General features: G+C 54.9%; 7 protein-coding genes across 7 annotated transcripts; all 7 read right to left on the reverse strand.

Moving 5' to 3' along the window:
* Nucleotides 1-364: 364 nt before the first annotated feature.
* Nucleotides 365-3652, reverse strand: B0I36DRAFT_252754 (uncharacterized protein; the record flags this gene model as incomplete). The annotated part of the gene is made up of 6 exons (XM_046150704.1): nucleotides 365-668; nucleotides 734-1369; nucleotides 1427-1537; nucleotides 1589-3088; nucleotides 3148-3257; nucleotides 3314-3652. 6 exons carry the CDS (start codon nucleotides 3650-3652, stop codon nucleotides 365-367), a joined length of 3000 nt encoding a protein of 999 aa, XP_046007828.1.
* Nucleotides 3653-8330: 4678 nt separating this feature from the next.
* Nucleotides 8331-9553, reverse strand: B0I36DRAFT_33925 (uncharacterized protein). Its single transcript, XM_046155862.1, has 2 exons — nucleotides 8471-9553; nucleotides 8331-8392 (listed from the first exon to the last, which is right to left on the reverse strand). Exon 1 carries the CDS (start codon nucleotides 9467-9469, stop codon nucleotides 8486-8488), a length of 984 nt encoding a protein of 327 aa, XP_046007829.1. The 5' UTR covers nucleotides 9470-9553; the 3' UTR covers nucleotides 8331-8392; nucleotides 8471-8485.
* Nucleotides 9554-10465, reverse strand: B0I36DRAFT_33937 (uncharacterized protein). The gene is made up of 2 exons (XM_046155871.1): nucleotides 10360-10465; nucleotides 9554-10304 (listed from the first exon to the last, which is right to left on the reverse strand). Exon 2 carries the CDS (start codon nucleotides 10128-10130, stop codon nucleotides 9639-9641), a length of 492 nt encoding a protein of 163 aa, XP_046007830.1. The 5' UTR covers nucleotides 10131-10304; nucleotides 10360-10465; the 3' UTR covers nucleotides 9554-9638.
* Nucleotides 10466-11213: 748 nt separating this feature from the next.
* B0I36DRAFT_33927 (uncharacterized protein) lies at nucleotides 11214-12586 on the reverse strand. Its single transcript, XM_046155863.1, has 4 exons — nucleotides 12520-12586; nucleotides 12055-12464; nucleotides 11881-11992; nucleotides 11214-11728 (listed from the first exon to the last, which is right to left on the reverse strand). Exons 2-4 carry the CDS (start codon nucleotides 12137-12139, stop codon nucleotides 11308-11310), a joined length of 618 nt encoding a protein of 205 aa, XP_046007831.1. The 5' UTR covers nucleotides 12140-12464; nucleotides 12520-12586; the 3' UTR covers nucleotides 11214-11307.
* Nucleotides 12587-13609: 1023 nt separating this feature from the next.
* B0I36DRAFT_334939 (uncharacterized protein) lies at nucleotides 13610-14573 on the reverse strand. The gene has a single exon (XM_046155401.1). It carries the CDS (start codon nucleotides 14428-14430, stop codon nucleotides 13954-13956), a length of 477 nt encoding a protein of 158 aa, XP_046007832.1. The 5' UTR covers nucleotides 14431-14573; the 3' UTR covers nucleotides 13610-13953.
* A 2452-nt stretch (nucleotides 14574-17025) lies between these two features.
* B0I36DRAFT_33963 (uncharacterized protein) lies at nucleotides 17026-18307 on the reverse strand. Its single transcript, XM_046155896.1, has one exon. It carries the CDS (start codon nucleotides 17868-17870, stop codon nucleotides 17058-17060), a length of 813 nt encoding a protein of 270 aa, XP_046007833.1. The 5' UTR covers nucleotides 17871-18307; the 3' UTR covers nucleotides 17026-17057.
* Nucleotides 18308-21368: 3061 nt separating this feature from the next.
* B0I36DRAFT_34136 (uncharacterized protein) lies at nucleotides 21369-22829 on the reverse strand. The gene is made up of 4 exons (XM_046156007.1): nucleotides 22798-22829; nucleotides 22403-22639; nucleotides 22072-22288; nucleotides 21369-21982 (listed from the first exon to the last, which is right to left on the reverse strand). Exons 2-4 carry the CDS (start codon nucleotides 22558-22560, stop codon nucleotides 21560-21562), a joined length of 798 nt encoding a protein of 265 aa, XP_046007834.1. The 5' UTR covers nucleotides 22561-22639; nucleotides 22798-22829; the 3' UTR covers nucleotides 21369-21559.
* Nucleotides 22830-23694: the final 865 nt, after the last annotated feature.

Here is a 23694-nt window from a genome sequence, read left to right on the forward strand (position 1 = left end):
GTTCGGGTTCACATGCCCTACCCCTTACCAATCCAGTACGTCAGTTTCCTGAGGCGATTTCATGCGCTGCACGAGGATTGCAGTGCGCTAATGATGCGAAGGGCTCCCCACGATGTAGGCATCGTGCAAACCTCAATGTACAGCTGCCGCCAGCGGCGATCAAACATGTGGGGGACACAGGTGTTTCTGAGCCCACGGAGCTGATCATGCTGATGCATTATTCGGTTGTGCGAAAATACCTTCCACGAGCACTTTCCGAGCAGAACACACTTCCCAGCTACCGCACGCTCTGAGGCGAAAAAGGACTAGAGACAGTTGAAGGGAGCTCGCTCAAGTCACGCCACCATTCGCTGACAGAACTCCATCACCCTGTCTCCGTCCAGACCAGCCTTGGGCCACTGGATAGGATCATGAACTGCAGCACCATGCCGCTAGTCATACTGGAAAAACTTGAGCCGGTGTGGGGATCGTCGCGCAGCAGCCCCAGATCACTCGCCAGTCCAAATAGGATGTTGCGCTCCGACCTCAAGGGGCTTGACCGGTGCGCGATGACGTCAAAGAACTCAATTGTCCGCCTGAACAGCCCAGACAGCACTTCGGAATCAACAAATCTCGTAAGAAGTGAGTCGGTGTAGCAGGCGGCCAGGGTGAGGAGGTTGCCCCATTGGCTAGAGTCGAACGAGTCAGGTCTTCTCAATGCAGTGTCGAGAGTGATCGACAGTGAGTTACTTACGCGTGAGCAGTACCAAAAATGTTGGTTACAATGATGCGCTGCTTGCGCGGCATGCCATGGAATGCACTGGTGCTCTGGATCAACGCCTCGATGCCAAGCCGGGCATAGTTAAGCGTGCGGGGGTCGAACCCCTCGGGAACCGACTTGTCGCCGATATTGATTGCCAATTTATGGAAGCTTTCTGGTGGGGGAAGTCGAGGATCTTTGTACGCGCCATATGGGATAGGCTCCTTCTCGAGCAAATGTCGTACGAAGGGGCGATAGATAATGACCTGTGATCCCCAGTATTTTGCACGCAGGCGAGCAGAGAGGATATCGCCAGCAGGCGGCTCATCATCATGCCATCTGAACGCGGCAGGGACCCAGATATCGCGGGATGTCTTCAGTTGGGTTTGGAGACCATGAATGCCTTCGTCGATCGTCTCCGGGGACGAGGGTCGATGTATCTTGTCCGGATTATACAAGTGGCTGTGGATCTCATTGAGCTGACGCCTGAGATGAAGCTGGGCAAAATAGCTGCCGCAAACTTCGGGAGTGTAGCCATGGGCTGTCACAAAGGTTGTGTTCGGATAAGGCATGTTGTCTTCGTGCTGCAGAATGGGACTCTGGGACAGTGGCAGCTCCGCAAGGATGTCACTGAGCACAAAGATGTCAGCAGGCGCCCAACGTTAGTAAGTTGGACCTGTCTCTTACCTTTCCAGCTGCAAGCAGGTCCAGTACGCCAGGAGCACCTGGTTGTCCCTCCTGGACTCTTGAGGCACATACCCATCGCCCATCTTGATCTCGTGGAATCGGTATAGGCTCCTGCTTCGAAGTTAGCGCTGCTCAGTGCCAGCTATGGTGATTTTGACTTACGTCCTCATGACCTCCTGCAGAACAGTGCAGCCCTGTTTGATGTATGCCCAGCTTTCCACAGCCCTCGCGAGTTGCCCATGATACAGACCAGCAAGGACCCAAGCATAAACATGCTTGAGACTGATCCCGCCTAGATGGCTGCCCAGAATGTCCGTTGCCAGTGCGAAGTACTCAAGTCCAGGAATAACGTCGTAGTTTCGCTTGATTGGTGTCGGACGCACCCCCGTCCCGTTGCCCTGCATAGATTTACGGCGACTGAGCATGGCACGGTCGTATGGGTCTTGTGGCGAAGGCAATCCAGAAGACTGAGAGTGAGAGACGAACCCAGGCGGAGAGCCGTGGATCGGAGACATGGCGCCACCATTTCGCATGGAAGGCGATCCATGTGGCTGGGCCTCACCTTGTTCCGTGACAATGTCAGGAATCCTCTGCTTGTGGAGGCAAATCTTGCCCAGCGCACAAACGAGCAGAACGATGGCGCTCGTTATGCTACGGAAAGGATGGCCGGGTTTAAAGATGTTGAAGGATGGTAGCGGATCATCGCCGCCAGGTGAGCGTTTCCTCTTGGCACCGACAGCCTCGGGCAGTGATGCAGCGGCAGATGTTGGCTGGCGTACGAATTTGGGGTTGCTGCTTGATCGCACACTCGACTGCTGCGTATGCTGGGGGATCTCCTTGAGAAAAAGCACAACCAGCGCATCCAGCTCCTCCAGTATCATGACCGGGTGCATGTTCAAGATGTTCTCCTTGAAGCTGGTGACATATTTCCACACAGTCGAATGCGAAAAGTCTGGATTTCCGTCCTTGCCAATGACGCCGCCTTTCAACGTCATGCCTGAGGCCGGGGAAAGCCGTCCGGTCTGGCCCCACACTTCTGATTTGAGTGCTGAAGACTGTGTCTCCGAGCTATTGTCTTGGAAATCGGTCATGATGTTGTCTGCTGGTTGGTCTGTGTGGTCTGCTGGGGCATGTCCTCCCCCAGAGCCTTCTCCGGCCCCGCATACGCGCAGCAAGCCGCGAGCCCTTTCCTGTCGAATCGGGAACTCTTCAACATAGCCAATGTGTTCGGCAGCGAGATGAGGAGCAACCAGCCGGCGTATCGACTCCCACTTCAACAACAATCCTGCCGAAGTAGTGTGGTTTGCGGGCAGCTTCGTCTTGCCTGCGACTGGTGGCCCCGGCTTTTCGTCGCTGTCATTGTGTTCCCAGATTCGGATCGTTCTTTCTGCCTTGTCCGGATCCATGGCTCCATTGTTTGCCGCACATTCGTCCTCGGCACGTCGGTCATCGGGAGACGGATGGTCGTATGGGCTTGCATCATCTTGATAGTCGTCACCCTCAATCGACTCTATATCAGAGTGTGCAGCGCCATTCTGGTGGCTTACGTGGACTCCGCTCTCCAATCGACCAAGGCAGTTGTCAATCTTGTCGACCCTCTGCTTCAAATCATCTCTCAAGCCATTCAGGACATCCAGTATGTCAGCGCTAGCTTTGTCGGATCTGCGATACCCTAGATTAGTATTCTGCACCCGGATGTTTATTTACTCTGCACAACTTACTGCTTGGGTTGTGGGTCGCGGACCACGCATGGGATGTTTCGTTCTCTGCAAGTCTTGCACGGTTTCGACTCATCACACTTGGATTTGAGCTGACGACACGAGTCACAAACCTATGAAATTGAGGTCAGTATTGTTTAACTGCACAGCACGCAGGAAGGCCCCATACCTGAGATGCTCTCGTCGCCTTCCGTTTGGCACTTGCGGCTTGGGCAATCTCGACTGGCATGTGGTATGTCATGGGCGGCGGTGCAGGACCTGGGTGACCCCAATGGCCGTACTGGCCCCCGTCGTACGGGTTATGATGAGGCACTGGTGTCTGAGTCGCCGTGTGCGGAGCTGAGGGAGGCCGTATGGTCCGGTCGTTGTGAAAGGTCTGTCCATAAGGCCGTGGAAGTCCGTGATAAGTGCCGTGAGGTGTTGGAGAAGGGCCGACGATTGAGTGGCCCGTCCTACTGGCATGTTGCGGCTGGGGGAGCAGTGGAGCGTCTGGGTCTGGCTTCACCATGGACTCGTCTATGCCTAGAATGCGAATTGGCATCCGCGCTGAATGAGGATGACCTTCGTTGTGGGCAATGGGCGTACCGGTAGCGCTCGCCATGGCCCCACGGCGCGGTGGCTCTGCTACGCGTGCGAAGTGCGTAGTAATTGGTCTGAAGAATGATGAGAAGCACGAGGTTTCTCCGGTGGCGACCTCGGCGAAGGCTGTATGTGTCTGAACTCGCTAGGTGGGACTGAGATGGGCAATCCGTATTCCATGCTCGGACTTACGTATGGAGCAATGCCGCCAGGACGAGCAGCGTCAGGAGACAGCATGTGACGCGGATCCATCCCTGTTATGTGATGTAATTACATGACCTGTCTCCGGGTCTCACCCACGGAATCAGTGCGTTGTGGATCTGCTGTATCGCGGAGGCTGGAGCAAGGACGAGCGCCACCCGAAGAGACGCACTAGCGTCAAACCAGGAACTGCAAAGTGTCGGCGACATCTTTTCTTCTTTTAGAGACCTTTATCCAATTAGGTTCAAGGTAGTAGAGGAGGACGACCAGCGTCTGCGCAGCTGCACCGAGTGGGACCCGCTGCACCCTGAAAGCGTGGGGTGCCGACCCCCACGCGACGAGCTGGTCAGCTCGGCTGCCATCCATGGATGGCACAATAGGGTGGGCCATCTTGGCATTCCAGCTGCCCCACACAACTCATTCTTCTCGGGTACGCCCACCACTCTGCCCTGCGCGGGCCGACAGCAAGTGTGCAGCGCATTGCTATCAGAACCCTGCGACGCCCTGGTCGCTCGATCATTGGCCCGCTGCAAGGTTCGTTCGGCGGAGAGTTCTTGGGCCACGCAGGGACAAGAGGGTTTGCGCTAGCCCCTTGCTCGGCATGAGCAGCGGAGCGGTGCATTGCCGCTCGGTTCCTGGCTTCATTGATAGAATACCTCTCATGGTCGGGCGCAGCATACGCGTGAGTGACAACCTCAACTTCGACATAGATGGGCACAGGTTGGTATCTTGCAGGGCTGCAGACAAACGGCGCAGCCGCACCAGAAGATACAGGGAGGAAGTGAAGTTGGTGGCGTGCGGCCATTGACAAAAGTCCATTCGTGCTTACAGCATCTTGTTGGAGGCTGTCCTCCACTGTGTTGGCTCGGCAGGCACCATATGGAATCTGAAGGTGGCACTCGAGGCGCCAAGGCGCTAATCACCAGGGTGACAGGGGTCTCAAACCCCAACACCTGAAATCGACGATGGCACTTTCGACGACGTCACCGTCGCCAATGTTGTTCTGATTACTTGGTTTTTAGCCTGTGCATAGAGTCAATCATTCTGAACGCGCCGAACGTCTCCTTTTATCATTATCGTCACTCTAGGCCGAGCAATCGCCATGCCCGGTAAAGAGCATATTACACCACGGCGGGCACGGCCCCTAGGCACCATATAGTGGCTACAGCAGCGCGGCCTTCTTATAACTGACGGCCACCGCACTCACAATGACGACGGTCAGAGGCTGTTTACGAAGGCCGAAGTATTTGCGGATTTCAACGTTCCAAAGAGAACTAGCTATAGGTAGCTTCGCGCTATCCCTAGACCTCTTCGAGAAACAGCCGAGCCCGAGGAACCTTCGCAAACAGAGTCACCGTCACCGTCGCCAAAGAGGCAGTGTTCCGACCTTAGCCACTACATGCGCCGGACGGCGCATAACCCTCTCGTCGATTCCCGACGCGGCAGGCGCGTCGAATTCAGCATCGAGGACGGTAATCATATCCATCATTGGCTTCTGGACCTACCTGAAGCTGATAAATAGCAGGGCTACCGCCTACCGTAGCCAGTCGCGGCAGCAAAGTCGGGCCTCGAGGTCACCTGTTGCGAGAGGGTGATCAGGAACCAGATGCGGAGGAGCTTCAGGTACCATACATACGTCTCAACGAAGAAGGAAGGGCTCCCAACTACGCCAAGAAAGCACGAATTCGATAGGTTCGACGCGCCTTCGCGAGGGTAGGTACAACGACAGAGAGTGGCTCAAAACAGCGTTCTTAATGGATGAAGTTCACTTCGGATTTCAGCCGGCACTCACCACTAAGGTCCACCGCCGTCCGGAGGACCGCAATGAACATTGGGTTGTACAGCCAGAGGACCCTCGCGAGAAGTCAAAGAAGCTCAGAAACGCCAGAAACGCCATAAAAAACAAAGAGTACGGTATCCAGGGTGCCGAGGAGCTCGAGGACGAGAACGAACAGACCCTTATACATACAGTCTACGCAGTCGGCTGGAACTTCAGGTCGAAGTTATACTGGTACACGATCCCTTCAAACAAAAATGGGAAAATGACGGCGGACATTCTAATTCCAATTTTACGCCAGTTATATAGCGAAATAGAGAACCACGTTGGACATAAAGATTTCCGCCTTCAAGTCGACAGCGATTCCTCACACCACTCGAAGAAGGTCAATAAATGGGTCACGGACAATGACCGTCAACTCATTATTGGTCCCGGGCTATCTCCTAATCTCAATTGGATCGAGACGAACGTCAGGAGAGTCAAATATCATATCAAAAACACTGCACATTTGACTACAGGAGATCTGGAGAAGATCATCCACGAGGGGTGGCGCAAGGTAGCCCAGAAGAAGCTAAACGACGATGTTCTAAGTCAAAAAAAGAGGCTGGAACAGGTCCTCCTTGCAGGTGGAGAACGCATTCATTATTGACGTGATTGGACAAGAGAAAATATATTTCCACTTTTATATGCAATTTGTATGGCTGGCTGAAATAAATGTTAGTCCAAGCTCATCTCAGGGGGGGTCTCGAGTGCCACGTTCAGATTCCATATGGTGGCAGGGTACAAGTGATGAAATGTGGGGCAGCCACCATTTCTCCGACAGGCCCGGGCTTGCGCTCGTCTCCAAGAGTTGGCTCTCATGTTGCCAAAGATTGCAACGGTGTTGAGTTGTGGCAAAGACTTTTCCGAGATGGGAGGATGGACGAGGGCAAAGGTGTCTGGTCAATGTCGCAGTGCGGCACTGGGTTGGGACAGCCTTTTTCAGCAATTGGAGCCAGTGCTAATGGATGCGAGCCCGACCGAGGCGGGCTCTGATGCCTTTACGCTGAAGTTATTTGCCGATGACGGAGATGGCGGTAGTGTCAACTTGGCACCGCAGCTTAGACGGCATACGCGCTGAGGCGCCGAGCTGTAGTCGGGGTTTCCCGCGCCACACTCGCAAGAACGGCCTCAGAGCAAGGGACCAGCAATCATCGACCAGGGTCGCATCACGCAATTGACATCCAGTCAGGATCATCAATGCAAGGCGATGCCTCCAGAAGACAGCCCGCGACGTGCTGGGCGTTGCGCGGAGACTGGACAAATGGGTATTAGCTGGTTGTTTTATCTGGTGGCGTCCTTCACACACGCGAGACAGACTGGCTACCAGTAAATGTCAGAGTACGTTCAGTGGTTGTAGATGTGTCGGGCCGCCTTTGGGACCCCACGATCAAGGACAAGCCTGCTGGTTGAAGGAGACGTGTACTGGGGCTTGATTCAGCTGGATGACACGTGGTGGCAAGGGCCATGCAGACTGCAAGCCAGATCATGTCAACCATCCTGCAGGGGTGTTTCCCTCATTTGATAGCAAGGATCGGCTCACGTCGAGCAGTGGTATGCAAATAGCCAATGACGGTGTCACTGGTGTTATGAAGACGACGAGGGTCTGATGTATGCCATTTGCAGTAAACTCGAGCCTATCCATTGGCCCAGAATGGTATCAAACGATAGGGCAGCCTTGCAACAGCATGATATCCTGTAGAGAGCACATCTAAGACCCCAGAGCTTTGCGGAGTCCTGCCGACTCATCTTCCCGAGTTCCGAATATTGTGCCGCCCAGAGATGCATGCAAGAGAAAGGTTTGTGCTCAAGGCACGCGTGTATGGGCGGTCGCTTTGCCGTCGTACTCTGAGCGGTAATGATGGTATTGGCGGCGGCGACTAGGTGTTTAGTGTGACTGATCATACAGATCGAGTCGCGTCAAGGCCAGTTTATCAGTCTGCGAACCAATCCCGACGATGGTCTGCCCCAACTGAGCTGCGGCGAGGTCGTTCCGCTTTGGGACTGATGTTCAGGGCGCTTCATTTGCGTCGGTTGAACCGCGGCGGGAACGTCCTTTCCCTGCGCCAACCGCATCTTAGGGGGGGGGGGGGGGGGCTCTCCACGGCAAGCATCGATGCTTTGGATGATATTCGCACCTGAAACACTACCAGAAGAATTGTAACTTCCGGTCCGTTCGAATGGCCCGAGCCAGCAGCCAGCAGCCAGCCTCATCCTTCGCCGACAACACTATATCACTGAAAGCTGTCATCCTCGCTCCTCCAGGAGATGAGCTGCTGGCCATGCGCGGACTCTGGGAAGTGAGATGATGGTTTTTCGCGAGAATTAAGAAGTGGCCTATCTCGGATGGATGCGCTTTGTGAACGTTGGCAGGGATTTATGTCTGTATGCATGATCGCAAGGTTGCAAACATGTGAAGGTATCGTCCTAGGCACAATCCGCAGCATGGCAGATGCATCTCACAACCTGAACATACATGTTGCTGTCACGTGTTACCGAAAATGAAGTGATGACTAGAGCATAATACCCGTTGGGATGAAACCTTGACCATTCCAAAGTAAAAGAATCGGATAGGGGACAAGTTGGCGGTGCTCCTTCCTGGCACTCGAACATCACACTTCCACGATGGAGGGTTTAAAACCTCATCAAGAGCTGGACACATGCGAGAACAGTTTGGCTTAGACGCAGTACGCTTCACAGGGTTCATGGATCGATGCTGGTTTTATCTACCTCATTCTTGTTCTACTAGGACGTGCGAGACGGTCGCAGCTGGCGCCCGCGCCTTCGTGGTCGCCTTCGCGGCTGCTCGATGTTACTTATCAAGCCCTCTGCTGATTGAAGACTTCCCAAGACAATTGACCGTATCAATCCAGTAGGAAAAGTCGAAGCCTCGCACGGCACCGCGATCTCAGTCTCTGCCTCCGTTGGTGAGTCCGCGACCAAATGCTCCGAGCTATCCTCGAACGACTGGCGAGCTCGGGGTGCGACCTGTTCCCATACCTTGTACCAAACCCCGGGCTTGACGTGGGAATTTCTCAGCAGATTATGTTTCCGAGAAGCCCACTCTTCACAACAGTAGTTGACGTATGAATAGAATGCTCGAGACACCAGCGCTAGTGAAAGAAGATCTGAGGGCTCTTGGAGGTAGTGTAAGACACGTAGACAAGCTTTTGCGGGCAGCGCTCTCTGACAGCTGATGTGGGCTGTATGGCCCTCGTGTGAGGTGCATATCTGCGCATGACCACGCCAAGTTTCGCCCTCTGCGCCTGAATCAATTGGCGTGCCACAGATGCAACACTCCGACTTTGGAGCATCTTTGACTGGTGAAGTCATCAAGGGAAGTATGTCGTCTTCCGCACCATCGGCATGCGGCGAGAGGGACAACGTTATATAGGCCAGAAGCAAGCTTGCCACGTGGAATTGCTGAATCTGCAGTCCGCTGGCCCTCGCGATCGGGACTAGTGCCGTGTGGGCCAGCTCGGCTGAATCAAGTCGTGAAGTATGGAAGGAAGCAAGGCGTTGCTTGGCGTCAGCAGTGAGTTGAGACTGCGGGCAGAGGGCTGGCTGAAGGTGCCTGTTGCTTGAACGAAGATTGTCCTCCTCATCAAGCACATGAACGAGACGCCGGACAAGATGGTGGTCCTCTCTCCTGACACTCTCATGTCGACCTTGCACGACGAAGAGTCTGAGAGGGACATAGAGCACCATAGACGCTCTCTTTTCACCCATGTCACCCGTCTCATCCAGGCCGTCCTCATCCAGGCCGTCCTCATCCAGGTCGTCCTCATCCAGGTCGTCCTCCTCACCAAGGTTGCCCTCTTCACATGTGGGACCATGTACGTGCCTGTCGTCTTCAGCGTCGGCCGGTTCGAATATCGTGTCGCCAGGCAAGCGTCGATCAGCCTCGGCGCTCGCGGCCACGCGTTCGAGAAACGTATTCGAGCAAAAGCGTCTGGAGTAATGAAATGGAGCGTAGACGCTCAAAGGCACGTCTTGACAAAGCTTCCACGTCCGGACGTAGGAGAATCCAGGTAAATACCGTCACGAGGAACGTGTGCTTCTCCCAGGATACGATATTGCGAGCCATGTTCCTGAAGGCGATGGGTGCGGACTCGTGACTGATCTCAGTGATGGTGGTTGTACCACCGATCTCCAGGATACCAGCAGGATCTAGACTCCGTCGATAGGAGTGACAGGGTTGGCGAGAAGGCGCAGTGCTGGGATTGAGCCTCAAGGAGCCCAACTCAGTAGACATCGATGCTGAGGGACGGTGCGGTTCGGATGGCCATGTTGTCGGTTCGAGATCGCGCGAAGGTGCGGGGACGAAGGATATCTCAATCGACAAGCTTGAAGCTGAGGGAATATGGAAGGATTGGCCAATGCGCGCCATATCGAAGGCGGCTGTGGGGGTCTGCAGTAGAGAGATCGTTGAGGGGTAGTATGAGAGCGCGAAAAGACGAAGAATCGGGTGCGAGGATCGGGCTCGCGATCACCTTTTATCGTTGGAGCCAGACCAGGGCTGCAAGACAATGCTGCTCGGCCTGGGGACGGGGACCAGGGTAACCTGCCACCTTTTAGTTCTTGGGCTGCAGGTCAGATTGCGCGGCATGATGACTGACCGTAGGTATCTCGGACAGGGCCGAGGTTGATAACCGAGCCGCCCTGGCAGCCCCCCTCCCCGAAAGAGAGAAGAGACGGGAACCTACGCGACAAGGCTGTGAACAGAATCAAACATCATGTCAAGGAAACTGCCTTTTGGGGGTGGGGGGGCGTGTGACACCCAGAAGCCTGCTAAAATCTAGGCCACCACCAGCTAGCAGTTCAGTCAGTGGCAACACCTTTTTTCGCCTCTAGTGAGAGCGCTTAGTGATCGTGTAATGGCCTCGGCCCGGAAGCCGTCGTCAGGGAAGGCAGTAGGCGAGGCTTGGCCTGTCGACGCAGCTAATCCGCGTCGCGATCTCGCGTGTACTCGATCATTGCAACGACGCCAGCTTGCTCTGCTGCGTGCGCTTGGAGGTCATATCTGACGCAGGGGACATAGATGCTCTGGGATGGTTCATACGCCAGCCAAGTCGGGAGGATGCGTCGGTCGGCAGGGGAGCCGGCACGCCACGCATATGAAGTTTGACGGAAACGCAGGTAATAGAGAAGGCTGCTGCGGAAGGAAGGGCTTGGAAAGGGGGGCTGGGAGGGCTCTACAGCTCACAGCTCGAGTGCCGATGTTCGAGAAACGCCCCTTCTTGCCAGGCGAACAGTACCTGGCAGCAAGACGGAGGGCCCTGACGGAGGGGAACAGCAGGCAGAGGAGGGGGCCTGTTGTGCGAACAGAATGGCCAGCGCTTCGTTGAGGCAAGAGCGAGAAGGGACCGGGCAGATACATCTCATAGCCGAAACATATGTGCAGCTGTCATTTGTTACTAAAAGTGATGCGACGACTACAGCGTAGTGCCCGTTGAAATGAGACCTTGGCCATTCCAATGCCCATGGACTGGACGTCAAGCAAGACGGCAATGCCCCTTTCTGACACTCCAATGTTGCCCTTACACGGCAGAATGTTTGGGACAAAATCAGACCAGCACGAAGTCTCCGTCTTCACACTGGGGCGGCCCCTCATCCGGTAGATGCTCCTCACCAAGATTGTCTTCATCCGGTTGATCCTCCCCCCCGAGGTTGTCCTCATCTTCAAGCTTGCCCTTCCCACCAAGCCTAAGAACAGGACGCGGGAGAAGTTGGAGTTGCCCACTATTAGCCCTCGGATATCGCCCGTCCACGACGGAGGGTTTGAGACGAGCACAGACTATTTTGTAAGCTTGCCCTTCCTGCAGGTCACCCTTCTCACCCAGTTTATCCTCTTCGCCCAGGTCATTCCCCTCACCGAAGTCGTCCTCCTCGTCCGGGTTGCCGTCCTCACATGAGGTACCATGTTTGCGTTCTTTGTCGTTAGCGCCGGCGATTGAGTCTGGGGGACTCGGCTCGAATGTCGTGTCGCTAAGCCGGCACCCATCAGCAGCGTCGCTCGCCACCACACGGTTAACACGTGCATTCGGGTGATTAGCCCAAGAGGACTGGGGTCGAGCGTAAACATAGCTCATCAAAGCGCTCGCCTGCGCAACTAGAAGATCGCCGGGGAATACGCTCACGTGGAAGTCGCGCTTGATCCCCAGTACAATCTTGCAAGTCGTGTCCCAAAGAACGATAGGCTCGGACTCGTGAGGTATCCAACATTCGGCAATGATTGTGATTGTGCCTCCGCTCTCCGGGATATAAGCAGGGTTGATATTCCATCCGAAGGCGTAAAGCGGCTGGTTACGAACCAGGTGAGGAACCGCGTTTCCAAGCTCGTGGGGCGAGCTGCCCAAATCCATAAACATTGATGCTGAGAAATAGTGGCGTCCACATGGGAGTCTTGCCGTCTGGAATTGGATGGAGTGGCGGTCTTTGACATTGAGGTACAGCTGGGAGCTCAAAGGTACGGGGTTGAAGAATACTCCAGCTGATGAGTCTGGAGCTTCAGGCATTGTGAGGGACGGGTCTATGCGCGACATATCGAAGACGATTGTAAGGGTTTGAAGTAGAGGTAGCTATGAGGGATGGTATGAGAATGCGAAAAGACGAAGGATTAGGTTCGACGGTCAGGTTGGCCGCTAGGTTTTATCTAAGAAGCCGAAGCAGGGCTGCAGGACAATGTTTCTCGAGCTGGGGTCTGGATCAGGACCAGGGTTACCTGCCACGTCTCAGTGCTGGGGCTGCAGGTTAGATTGCGCGGCATGATAACTGACCATAGGCATCTCGGACATCGACAGGGCCGGCGTTGATAGCCAGGCCGCCCTGTCACGCCCTCTCCCCGAAAGAGCCAAAATGCAACATGAACCCTGCGCGGCAAGGCTGCGAACAGTATCAAAGATCATGTCTGCCGCCGGCTGCCCGAATCTCCTCAGACTCGCGATCAGGGCGGTCTCCTAGGGTGGAAGACAATCAGGGCGCACCCAGAGAAAGGCCGCTAAAAGTTCACTCAGCCAACGACAATATTTCTTTCACTTGTAGTGATGAGCGCTTGGTGACCATTGGATGGCGTCCCCCAGAAAGTCAATGTCAGGAGTAGGTAGTGGCCAGGCTTGGCCTGTGGCCGCAGGCGACCCGCCTCTTGATCGTGCCTCTTCAGACATTGCAACGACGCTAGATTGCTGCATGCGTTTCGAGGTCGTGTGGGGCGCCATGGATGCAGACGTACTAGGTTGGGTCATACGCCATCCTTTCGGTGAACATGCGTCGATCGGCAGGGAAGCTGGCACATCACGCATATAACGTGGGACGGAAATGCAGGCCAGAGGAGCCGGTTGCTGGGGAAGGAAGTGCTTAGGAAAGGGGGCTGGGAGGGATCCACGTCCCACAGCTCAGGTACGGATGCTCGAGAAAAGTCCCTGTGACCGGTGCAGGGCAGCAACAAAGAGGCCTGGGTGTGCCTATTGCTTGAAACGAGAATGGCCAGCTCGCCGTTGAGGCAACAGCGAGGACGGGACCGGGCAGGGTGTGGGGTGCTGAGGGCCAGTACAGCGAGCGTCGTCTAGCAGCACATGTGCCTGTTTGTAGCCAGGCGCGCTGGGCAGCCCCTACCAAATGTTGTACTGAGCGTCTTCGGGACGCACATTAGCTACAGGCCTGGTCATACACGTCAGAAAGGCCACAAGCGTCCAAACTGACCCGGGGACCCGGGCCGTCTCCTCAGATCAACCGTTCTTCAATGCTCTGGTTTGACCAAGTCGTTGTCAGGCTGCCGCACAGATGTATACGACACACCATCTTCAGCATCATTGAACAGTTTGGCAAGGTCGCATTAAGATGGTGACACAGATGTTTGGGTCGCGAGGATGATGCATCAAGAGTTAACCCCTCGTGCTAAAGCACGTGGACTGTATACATTCAGGCGCTGCACGTTGCACGGAGGCACAGTTCTGCTTGAGAGACATTGTGAGGCCAATCATTACTTCAAAGTGAAATACTTCCCCTCCCTAGTAATGCGGTTATTCTGAGTCACATTGGTATTTGGCTTAGCTATCACTAAATGGCAGCTTCTCCTGTGTCGTTGGGACACCTCTCATGAAGTCGATGCTCTGGGGACTCCACTATATCTCCACCATCCGCGCACTGATTGACAAAGTGGTTGGTCTTGACGCCGCTGCAGGGACGGTGGAGTCTGGACGTGCACCCCCAGTTCACGATGTTCCTCTTGAGACTTCGACCGCTGGGTGTGGTTGCTGGACAACAATCTCAATAGCGCTGGCGTTATAGTCGTAGATTTCTATTAGGCCCTGCGTTGTGTCGGCTGGATATATGAGGAAGATCAGGTCATAACGCCCTGGCTTTCGGGCCTTGAGACTTTTCACAGCCCATCTAGTGGCCATTTTGTTGTTTTTCAGAACAGCTTTACGCTGTGCCTTCTTAAGGTGAATATCTGTTTGGAGCTCCAACGTCTCATTCCAGTCGACGGGTATATCATCTTCCTCGTTGTGTAGAAGAGCCTTTGGGATGAAGTCGTTTGGAAAATTTGCCACATCGTGGGTGGTGAAGGTGACGTCGAAGTTCACCTCAATGTCATGGACTTGTTGCTCGTTTGGAATAGGGAACTGCTTTCCATAGGGTGTCTGGGTACGGGCAATGCGAAGTGCCGCGTGGGGTCCGTATTCGGACATCTTGACTGGGCGGATTGCAGCAAGAAGCAGTGACTCTGGAGGCTCTCTGTATGGGACAATGACAATTGAGCGTAGCGAGAACTATCAGGAAAAGTGTTGGGAGCGCGGTGGGAAGAATGGAATTTATACACAAAAGACCAGTGGTGCACTCCTGGTCGCCCCTCTGTCGGCCGCCGAGACAGCCCAGTCCGGTGCTACAGATAGCGCTGTGCCTTGCGCTGAGCCACCGGATCATGCCCTTGCAGACAAGTATCCTGGACTCAGCCGGCAATGAGCTGCCGAGGCCCAGCACCGGAACGCCCTAAGAATGTCAGGCTGCGATTTCGCACCATGGCGGGGGCGATCTGACAATCTCTCGTCGCTCAGGCAGGAGCAGGAATGACAAACATGTGCCAGGGTAACTTGCAGCCCCTGGAGAATAAACGTCCAGAGGCCCACATTCTCCTGGTTTCGTGGCTGCTTTACAGGCTCAGTGTTCGCCTCCCAGTGCAGTGAACTAGCACCTAGATACGAGACTCCACTGTGCAGTACGAGGTTAGACTGGGAACTTCCATCTTGAGCTGCATCAACTGGGACAGACTCGGCCAGCGGATTCCAGTCGGGTGCCCAGCGGCTGTCAACTTTTTGCTGGTCGCAGCTGGCACGAAGCCCAGCCGCAGGGCGATTGTCCCAGTGCGTTCAAGGATATGACCTGCAAAGCATCGGCTAGCCTAGTGAACCAACGACTGGGGCCAAATCGGTTGGTGCAGAGGCTTTGACGATCAGCCCCGTAAACCTAGACTGGCGCCACATCCTGGCAGAAGAACTGTGGACGCATACGCCCTGCTTCTAAGCCATCCCATACCTTGCACGCACAAATCCTTGCCTCCTAGATGTCGCCCCTGCTGGACCCAGTCACCTGTAGTGCTAGGCTGTGCCGGAAATGGAGCCTAGAGAGGTGATATATCCCAGCTCCATCGACATGGTCAGTCCAACATGACCCCTAACCCAGCTACGCAAGCTAGCAAGGACAAGGGCGGGAGAAGCAGTCGCCAGTGGGCAGCCTGTCTCTCAGCCCGTGTCAGTAGGGCTCTCTGTATGCGGGCTATGGGCTGCGGGGGGTGATCAGCGCACAACAGCAGATGGGACCCCTCCCACAGTGGTGGCGTCTGAAGCCTCGAAAAGGCCCTACTGCCGGCCGACGCTTTGAAGAGTGACTCTAGCGCGGAGGCATCCATTACCACCGCAGGGCACTCAGGCTGGCGATCGGTCCTGCTGTGCGATGCTCGGCCTCTGGCCAGGACGAACCGCCGGATCGCCAGCTAGGGTTCTCGCCAGAGGCAGATGAGCCAGACACGGGATGCTGTTGTTATTCTTCATGGGTATACCGTGGATTCAGCGGTGAAAAAGGCTCAGGCATAGCACTGGCCGGCCTTGGCTGACCAGAATCCGAACACGGCGAGCGTGGCACCGATAAGAGCCGTCACCACCGCGCATTCCAGATGGTGTCCGGTCACAACAGCCTACAGGCAGTATTCATCACACTCGGTGACTTTGCACGCAACAGCAGCTACTTTTTTTTTTTCTCACTCAGGAATATGTGCCAGTGTTCATCATGTTCGGGAAGTGTGAGATCAGGGGCGTGACAGTTAGTGCATTCGCATGATTACGATATGTTTGTTTGTGTGATGCGCTTAGGGCATCAGAACCTGACAAACGGGGAACCCAGTGCTTATGGTTGTATCTTAAATAGACCTCAGGCCCGTTTGATGCAGCGGCGTATGAGTGATGACGCGCAAGCATCCCTTTCGCACTTTTTGCAAGTCTTCAATTCCTTCCTTATCTCGTTGATTTCGTCCATGCTGCCGAAACGTTTTTCAACTAAGGACTCCAAACCGAAATCACCGACTGCGCTGCGAGACCCATCCTCGTGAGTGATGATAGCAGCGTGAATGTAATCAAGGTTTGCGCCTTTTAGTGGTCGAACAAACCAGCTGAGATCCCTGACACTGAGGAATGACGCACAGCCCAGGCACGGAGAACGTCCTATGTGCTCGTAGTAGAATGTGTTGCTTGAAACAAGGTCGATCGACTCTACACCACTGGCCTGGTTCGTGTAGAAAATAAGTGTAGGGTTAGCGTCCACGTTGCAAGCCACGCCTTTGTCCCCTGGCTGGATGGGCTTTCGCGCACGACCAACAGAACGAGTCCCGAACTCATTATGAAACTGGTCTTGTCAGCTCAAGCTTCCCTGTAGAGGCTGCCGAAGACGTACCGAGAACCCGCCCATGTCCCACTTCACGACCATGAAACTGGCTCCGAGTGGCGCCAGTGGTATGAATATGCTCCCCAGCCGACAGTTCTTAGAAGCTTCTAACCACCTGTGAGTTCTGGTGGGGTATGAGATGCTCTTCGTGTGTACATGCACACCAACAATGTCGTCGGTGGTTTGCAGCAAAAAGAACGTGATGCCAAAGCACTTCTGGAGCGGTACCCCATTCGCCACGATTGCCGATTCAGATTCGGGTGGCAGCAATTTGTTGTACGCGATTGTTGAGTTCGCGAGTAATATCTGCCCACCATAGTCATCCGGTGGCTTGACGTAGCACATCCCCGACTGACTCGTTAGCGTGCAGGTCTTCAAGGTTTCAGAGTGGCGCCCTTACCCGGAAGATAGCATGGCTATCTTGAAGACGGCTTGTCGAGTCGACCTTGCAGAAAAGGTAGATGTCAGTCCAGCCGTGGACACCTGCCTCACTCGCAGTACAGAGCTCGACGAGTCCAGAACAATCAAATTTCAGCCAGAGGTCTTCACTGGGCACGGCCGAATCCACCACTTTTGGATCTTCGCCGCGTTTCCATGAGCGGACACGCCTGAGGTCCCATCGCTTCTCCACCATCCAGGGTTTGGGCCTTAGAACTGAATGACGCAAATAAAGCCACCGGCGGGAGGTTTCATCTGCGAGATTGAATATTTGCATCATTATCTCAATCGGCAAGTACGGTGGCTGAGGTGGATGCTCATCCTGCTCTGCCGGGCTGCGTGGTCGAGGTGAATGCTCATCCTGCTCTGCCCGGCTGCGTGGTCGAGGTGGATGCTCATCCTGCTCTGCCGGGCCGCACGGTCGAAGTTGACGCTGAGGCGGCTCTTCCCCGCTAGGCGCTTCATGCCCAGGCTCGTACAGTAGTTTCGGGGGTAAGAGCGGACCAGACCAGCATAGCGTCCAAGGCGATTGCGTGCGTAGGAAGAAAATAACGTAGCTGTCGGAATCAAGCACACTCTGCTTTTCGAAAGCATGGGATATGTCTTGTAGCCATTTGACGCATTTCTGATGTGCGCTCACGCTGCGACAATTAGGCGAGCACTGATGGCAGTTGATGTCTGCGCAATACGACCTCTGTGCTTCACAAGGAATCTCTTGAGGAGTGATCTCATGAGATCTCCTGAATGAACGGATCATGTGTGTTTTGCAACCGATTGGATGCTCGTCGTCAGAGGCCAAGTCAACTGAGAGATGATATTAATGTTTCGTCCTTCCACAGGCAGACTCCGGACTCACAGATGACGATCTTGCTATATATGTCGAGCTCCTCTTTGCATAAGCTGCAGAATGGATGGAGATGATTCCGAACATGTTCACGGCCAGTTGCAGTGACACGGTCTAGGAATGTCGTCATTTCGTTTGTTTAGGCGAAAATGTCGGCGAATGTGTACCGGTTGTTTGAACAGCTGCGAGCGAGCCATGGAGGAACAAGGTGCGACTGGTCTTTTATAAGCAAAGGCATAGCACCAGCAGAGTGGGCCAGGACCTGAACAGACATCAATGCCAGCAAAGTCCTGCACCGGCACGTAGCTATCCCTTTCTATGGCGATTAGGACCACTCAAGCACACTAAGCCACACTGCGTTGTTAGTCAAGCACTCACTGGGCAGGAAAGGGCACACAACGCTCTTCGCATGGTCTTGACCGGAGCGAGCCTGCACTGCACCTCGACAAAGGATACAGTGGGCCTCAGCAGCCGAGGTGGGCCACCTACCAGCCCATCAGGCTATCGCTGGGATACACTTGAAAGGCATCCACTCAGGGTGACTGTGTGCGCCATCTCACCGTGGTGGCGCAACCCGACATGTGGACAGTGGAGCTGTTTTAGGCTCCGAGCGGGATGTGTCCAGCGGCGCCCGGGCGTGCTTACAGGGAACGCCGTCTCGTAGCTGCCGTTGCGCGGCTGTGCGGCTCGTGTTCGATCTTGGCGCCTCGCACCATACTCAAGATGAGCGGCGCTCAGCGCTGCCACCAGAACGAGCACAAGCTGCCCTACGCCAACACCTCTTCAGAACACACACCAGGCACGCATGGTCATCGCCAGGTAAAATGCACCGAACGTGAGCAGTACCTGAACCACAGGTCCACTATGGAACCTGTGCCAACACGAGTAATGAGATGCAGAGAGATGGGCAGACAATGCTTATCTCAAACAGCTTTGCAAGGTGGTGTTGAACGTCATACATGCTATCTTTGCTACAGAATATTCGGCCTGGTGACGCGCAGAGACGTGACCGCCGCTTCGATCGCGGCCTTGCCACTGGGCCCTTGATCGTGGTAATTCAAGGCTGTGTGATCCATCGCTCGCTTCTGCGCTGATGGCGCTGGCTTGGCGAGGACAGACGTAGTGCATGCTACCCAGCAGCGTAGCGCTTGGCCAGGTCTCGAACTCGGAAAAGGCAATCCTCGATCTGGGCTTGTGGAGACAGCATCGCGAATGGCACATTCGCCAAACTGCCCGATCAATCAGAGCATGCCCTTCGCGAAAGAGGCAAAGCAGGGCCACATACCTGTGATGTCCGACAAGATCAACAGCAGGGTCCTGGTGTTTTTCGGGTCTGCCGCATGGTCAGCGACCGACGCAAAGTATCTCCTGACGAACTATCTGATGTGTATGGGCAGCAGCGAAGTGGGCATTGGCGAGCCCATTTCTGCAGGCCCTTTTTGTCCGCTTGACGACGCAAAGATTGTTGCAATTGCCACGCTCTTCCTCCAGGATACACATGATTGGTGATGCTCGCATCGGCGGAGGAGTGTGCCGGGGGTTAGTGTGCAGAAACAAGTGCGAGAGAAGCATTCCGTCGTGCCGGCACTCACTTATCGGAGTACCAAGTGAAATGTCCTTGTTTTTTGCTAGCACTGACAAGCAAGCAAGTCTGCATCGGGTACTTCTTGGCAGGGCATGATTGTGGGAGCGAAGGTGCTTCGCACTGTCCGCACTGGTGGGCACTCGCATGGCCAATAGAGTAGTCTATGGCATGGATCAGCCACCAACTCGAGCATCCCTCCGATAGGACCTTGCGCTTCTGTCTGTGCCCTGGGCCACCCCAACCCGCGGTTGGCGCTAATGCACGTCCATGAGCCAGGAACCGGACCGGGCTCCGCGCAGCAGCACCGACCTGTGGGGGCCGTGCTTGGCCTTCGCTCACTCGGCCCGAGAGCGTCGCTCGTGGGACCGCTGCTCCAGACTTGGAGCAAGCCTCTGTCGAGTTGCGTGCAGCGCACACTCGCCGTTCAAGCCATTGCATATGGTTTCATGAATAATAATGACGCTATGACGCTACACTACTTTGGAGTAGAGACTGGCAGCGTTTACGTCACATCTGTTTCGGCATATTTGTAGACAGCTCTCGGAGACGGGGAGGGCAGCACGTTAATTGTGCCGTAGATCAAAATGGGCAAGGCGAAATCCCCAAATAATGTCATGAACATAAGCGGCAGCTGCTTTGGTGATCGTTGGGTTGGGAAAGACCAGGGACTCCGGAGCACTGGAAGAGTGGGGTGTACTCCCGAGTCCGGCCCCCAAGACACTGAAAGGGTTATCTGGGTGGTCCGACCGGTAGAAAAGTTAGTGCCGTTGCAGCCCTTCATCTTCAGGAGGCTGCCCACTCTCGCACGGCTGGCACACCAGTGTACGTTGCTATGATGGAGGCAAATTCGATGGAGGCGACACGAATCCTGACGGATCTCGGTGGCTACGTGCTGGGCGGTTATCTCTTTCACCTTATGGTCCGCAAGATGATCACATGCTTGTAAGTGATGCTAGCAGCTGTGCCAGCACAGCGCAAGGCGCCTGGAGAACCAACCTCGCAACGAGCACTAGGGGCTAACTCTTCCGATGCGCCCGCCTTAGCGGAAAATATCACTTGACACGTGTGGTCACTGAACATCCTATCCCACAATAACCCACAAACTGCCTCGTCAGCTCCAGAAAGGCTGGATTAGTGGATATCAGCTCGCTACTTTTGCCTGGTGGCGTTCCTCACGCGGACTAGCCATGGGAGAATTCTGTGTCAGAGCATCAGCTAGCCTGCTGAGCCCACAGTCGGGGGTAAGTCTCCTGGCTGAGGCGTTTCCCCAATGGTCATGTGCCAGCGTTCGGAACTGCCACATAGGACGTAGCGGCAGGGACCATTTAGCAGCCTACGAACCATGCCCCTTGTCCAGGCTTGATTCGTTAGTTCCCACGATAATGCATCCATTCGGCATCAAGGTTTCAAAGAGTGGATGTGCAGGGACATGCCGTGAAGCTGATGGTGTGATAGGCGCCAGGCTCCGGCGTGATGAATGCTGAGCAGAATGCAACCCAGCTTTGCATGCTTGCAGGGACAAGGGTAGGCCGCCACCAAACCGCCTCGCGTTCACGGCGTGGCTTCGGAGGGGGGGCGGTAGCAGACGTTAGGTGGACAGGCGGGTCAGGTCTGTCTCGCCTTGTCAGGTGCTGAGTGCATCAATTAGTATTGCACTTACGGCCGAACGTGATGGCGCATTTGAGGCAGTCACGAGCACCCGACGTTGACACTGCGCTTAATCCAACAAAGACTACGATACTCTGCGATGATTAAGCGACAGACACTGTCTGCAAACACAGGTTTCATGTGATTAAGATTTCGTGGTATCGCTGGTGTGAACAGGCTGGAAAACTCTGCCTGGACTATATCACATCGCTCGCCTTGTAGCCCGACTGGCAACTTCATTGTGCCTTACCAACTGTTCGAAGATGCTTCGATTACAAATCTGTCAGACTTCTGCCACCCTATATCATGAGGTTTTCCATTAAGGCGACGGCCCCCCGTACAGCCACTGCTGAATCCTCACTTGATGCCCTCATTGCAGCCGATCGTCTCGACTGCCAGTAGCAGCCGCCTCGGCAGCCGGCCGTGCTCCCCCTTCCTCTTCCGTCTCAAACAGCTTGAGCAGTATCTTCGAAGCCCATGTGATATTAGAAAGGAGCTGTCCCAAATTGCAAACGCAGTATAAGCTAAGGACACAGCTCAGTAGTATTGACTGTGAGTCTGCCCAGAGCTGATACAGAACCGTCGATTTGTTCGTAGCTAGATAAGTTCCGTAGACGATGCGGACTACCAAGAAAACCGCAAATCGTATGTAGCGACAAATTTTGGCAGCGTGGTTGTAACCTAGATCGTTGCATATGAATCCAATATTGTAAGGGATATTGGTCAGTTCGAAGAGCAAAAACTCCAGTGGGAGTTCCGTGAGGGCCCGTTTCTGATCGGCGAGGAAAGGCAGCTAGATTCCCGAGCAGGTATTAGCAGCTGATTTACGGGCAGATAAGGCCATCGCAAACAAAACTCATCCAGGCTGTGTGAAGTACTTACGTGGGGGAGTAGTACGCACAACACGAATGAGGCGTGATGGAACCGATCCAAAAAGCTTTTCACAGTAGCATGGGCTTCAATGAAAGGAAAATGCCAGATATAGAACCCCGTGGCCAAAACTGTAAATCGTTCTGAGTCGACTTTATCGCCAATGATCTTGACATAAACAACCCCAGAAGATATGCCGATGGCCTTGGTCAGATTCGTGATCCACATTCTCCAGTGCTTCTGTCTGCCTGGTTTGAAGCCGACCCACCGCTTACTGCCAAGTACACGCTTGGATACTGTCTCTGAAAGACGAGTATACAAGATGTGGAAGAAGACCACAGACTGGACCGAGTAAAGGAGGTTTTCTGGCAGGAAGAAGACGACTGCAGACAGGATTGTGCAGAGGATGGCTTCTGGAAGGAGTGGCACGCGTATGGCATCAGCCCACCTGCGAAGGGAGAGGGTCGAGCCGAGTGGCTGGATCGGCACCATTTCGTTCATGTCGCAGTGTGATCGATGGAAGGACGCTGGTGGAGCAGAGGAGTAGACTGAATGGTGGGAGAGGATGAAAGGATAGTGTCTGTTAGGGAAGAAGTGTAAGCTTCATATATCGGCTTGGGGTGCGAGAAAAAGTCCAGGGGGACAGTTAGAAGAGATAGGATGGCCCCTTATCTCGGTTTGTTACGGCGGGACGCGGGGGGCCGCAGGCCCAGTGTATTGGTGTGAACCATGGCCTACGTGTCAGTGTTGTCTCTGTTGTGCAGTCGGGGAGCTGACGGCCGGCATGAGCAGGCTCTCCAGCAGCACTTAGCAGGAGACAGAGTGTATGGGTGGCGACCAAGAGCTACTCGGGAAGAGCGGCAGTGTGTGTACCAGGGAGTTCATTGAGTGCGGATCTGTCCGTGGCGGATAGTGCCGTGCTGTGATATTCGTAGATGGTGTGGCCAATGAAGGAGAGAGTCGGTCCTTGTCCATTCGTGCTCAGTGTTTGGAAGCGATCGTCCAGCGAGAGACGCTGTCATGGGTGCTGTAGCCGTCAACGGGTGCGAATGCAACATCGGTGGGCTCTTCGCCGTGCTGGACTTGTACACGGCTTCCCTCTGGTGCGGGCCGAGGTCCTCGATGACGGAGGAGCATATGCTTTCAGGCGGGGGGAGACGACAGCTTGTAGTGTGTGTGACACTGCAGACAGTACTGCCCATGTCTTGTGGGAGTGAGGACTACCGAACACATCCACAAGGCCTGCCTCAAGCACCTTGCACATGCAGGCTGCGCGGAGGCTTACCTCCCTAGGTCGTCGAGCATGCTCAGTGCTGCATGATTTCGGAGCTCTTGACCACACCCTGCCGTGCAAGTCCGCGACCAGGAGGGCGTGATGATATCCTGGCCCTGGCGTTATGACGGGGGAGCGGAGGGCAGGAAGCCGCTTCAGATGCAAAAGTCCCCCGAAGCGACCCTCAGGGCAGGAGGCGTCAAGCGCTGGGACTCGGCTCGACCGCCGCTATCTCGCCGCCACAAGCTCCCCAAGCGCCAGTGACAGTGCCTGTCTATGCTCTGGGCACCCAGAAGTCGACACTCTGTTGAAAGCAGGCCGTCCCGGGCCGGACACACCACCGCACCTTGGGGACATGACTC

This window comes from Microdochium trichocladiopsis (assembly GCF_020744255.1).
Source record: "Microdochium trichocladiopsis strain MPI-CAGE-CH-0230 chromosome Unknown B0I36scaffold_10, whole genome shotgun sequence".
Taxonomy (NCBI): Eukaryota; Fungi; Ascomycota; class Sordariomycetes; order Xylariales; family Microdochiaceae; genus Microdochium; species Microdochium trichocladiopsis.

Excerpts from the sequence above, each read along its gene's own strand:
- B0I36DRAFT_33925 (XM_046155862.1), bottom strand. The coding sequence starts at position 9,469 with ATGGGTGAAAAGAGAGCGTCTATGGTGCTCTATGTCCCTCTCAGACTC.
- B0I36DRAFT_33937 (XM_046155871.1), bottom strand. The coding sequence starts at position 10,130 with ATGGCGCGCATTGGCCAATCCTTCCATATTCCCTCAGCTTCAAGCTTG.
- B0I36DRAFT_33927 (XM_046155863.1), bottom strand. The coding sequence starts at position 12,139 with ATGTGGACGCCACTATTTCTCAGCATCAATGTTTATGGATTTGGGCAG. Across the intron at positions 11,993-12,054 it reads GAAACGCGGTTCCTCACCTG|CGGAGGCACAATCACAATCA; the intron begins GTTCGTAACCAG and ends TATCCCGGAGAG. Across the intron at positions 11,729-11,880 it reads GGATCAAGCGCGACTTCCAC|CGACACGACATTCGAGCCGA; the intron begins GTGAGCGTATTC and ends GTGCCGGCTTAG.
- B0I36DRAFT_334939 (XM_046155401.1), bottom strand. The coding sequence starts at position 14,430 with ATGTCCGAATACGGACCCCACGCGGCACTTCGCATTGCCCGTACCCAG.
- B0I36DRAFT_33963 (XM_046155896.1), bottom strand. The coding sequence starts at position 17,870 with ATGATCCGTTCATTCAGGAGATCTCATGAGATCACTCCTCAAGAGATT.
- B0I36DRAFT_34136 (XM_046156007.1), bottom strand. The coding sequence starts at position 22,560 with ATGAACGAAATGGTGCCGATCCAGCCACTCGGCTCGACCCTCTCCCTT. Across the intron at positions 22,289-22,402 it reads AACCTCCTTTACTCGGTCCA|AATGTGGATCACGAATCTGA; the intron begins GTCTGTGGTCTT and ends GAAGCACTGGAG. Across the intron at positions 21,983-22,071 it reads TGTGCGTACTACTCCCCCAC|CTGCCTTTCCTCGCCGATCA; the intron begins GTAAGTACTTCA and ends TCGGGAATCTAG.